The sequence below is a fragment of the Etheostoma spectabile genome, chromosome 3 (assembly GCF_008692095.1).
Source record: "Etheostoma spectabile isolate EspeVRDwgs_2016 chromosome 3, UIUC_Espe_1.0, whole genome shotgun sequence".
Lineage (NCBI taxonomy): Eukaryota > Metazoa > Chordata > Actinopteri > Perciformes > Percidae > Etheostoma > Etheostoma spectabile.
In genome coordinates, this window is record NC_045735.1 from 29776236 (window position 1) to 29777287 (window position 1052).

Here is a 1052-nt window from a genome sequence, read left to right on the forward strand (position 1 = left end):
GATGGGTTCCCCCTTTCTCCTGGCGATGCGGGAACCTGGAGGACAACTGTCACTGCATACAGACCGGGAAGCCTGAGAGGCAAAGTTGAGCCACTCAGAAAGACACTGCTTTTAAATAATATTAGACAGTGTCTGTGCTTTGTTAGGAAATATATATTTGAGATAAAAAAACTAAAAGCTAAAAGTCCAGTCCGATCAATGAAAGCTGTGTTTTAACTAAAACTGAATCCAGTTTTGTGATTTACCCATTTGTTGAATACATAATTAAAAGGATTATGAGGGAGTGTAACAATCATGTTAACATCTTTCTGCTTTGTCATGCAATAATGGTCTCTGCAGACAATATGTCAGATACAGATTGAAAGGTGTGATCACTTCAGGTACAAAAAAATCTTACAAAAAACGTTATAGTTATACTTAGCTCCAAGTTGTAATCACAATCAATATTGATATATAACATGAAAACACTAACAACTGGGGTCTATGTTTTGAATTTGAAGGTTACATTTTCTTGTTTGTTTAACAATAAATAGTATTGCACAATAATAGCAACACATTGGCTGATGTGTTGACCAACAGTACATACAACAGCCTAAGAGGTGAACATGGTCTCAAGCCTGTTTGTAGAGAACACACCTGCTTCCCAACAGGCCACTGAATCACTGAGTCATTTATGACCAGGCTGCGTCCAGCAGGCGAGGAGGCATCATAGAAACCTACTTTTACCAAATGTAGTGAGCTGTCAGGCATCCTTTGCCAGTTTATGAGATCATAATAAGCAATGGGGTCACCGTTTTGATCAAAGATGACTTTCTCCCCCAGTGCAGAAAAATTGGCACGCTTCATGTAGTGAATTAGCTGAGAAAAGCAAGGGAAACATTTTATCTAAACACATTAGAACACTTGACATCTTATTCTTTTTTTAAAATGTTTTCCTTAGCAACAATTATTCTCACCTGCCAAGGTTTAACATTCTTTGGGTCTGCACAGGTGCCATTCGGTAAAGAACCCTGTCCGTCTATGCAGTTACTCATATCTTGTAAAGCATGGGC

At 38.5% G+C, this 1052-nt stretch overlaps 1 protein-coding gene across 1 annotated transcript in view; it reads right to left on the reverse strand.

Annotated features, from left to right (window-relative positions):
- Positions 1–1052, reverse strand: part of LOC116682850 (extracellular calcium-sensing receptor-like) — a 3593-nt gene that overhangs the window by 672 nt on the left and 1869 nt on the right. Inside the window, 3 exon segments of the mRNA XM_032509797.1 lie at positions 1–72; positions 637–858; positions 957–1052. The exon segment at positions 1–72 is cut by the window's left edge and continues 6 nt beyond it; the exon segment at positions 957–1052 is cut by the window's right edge and continues 456 nt beyond it. Coding sequence (XP_032365688.1) covers positions 1–72; positions 637–858; positions 957–1052 — 390 coding nt within the window.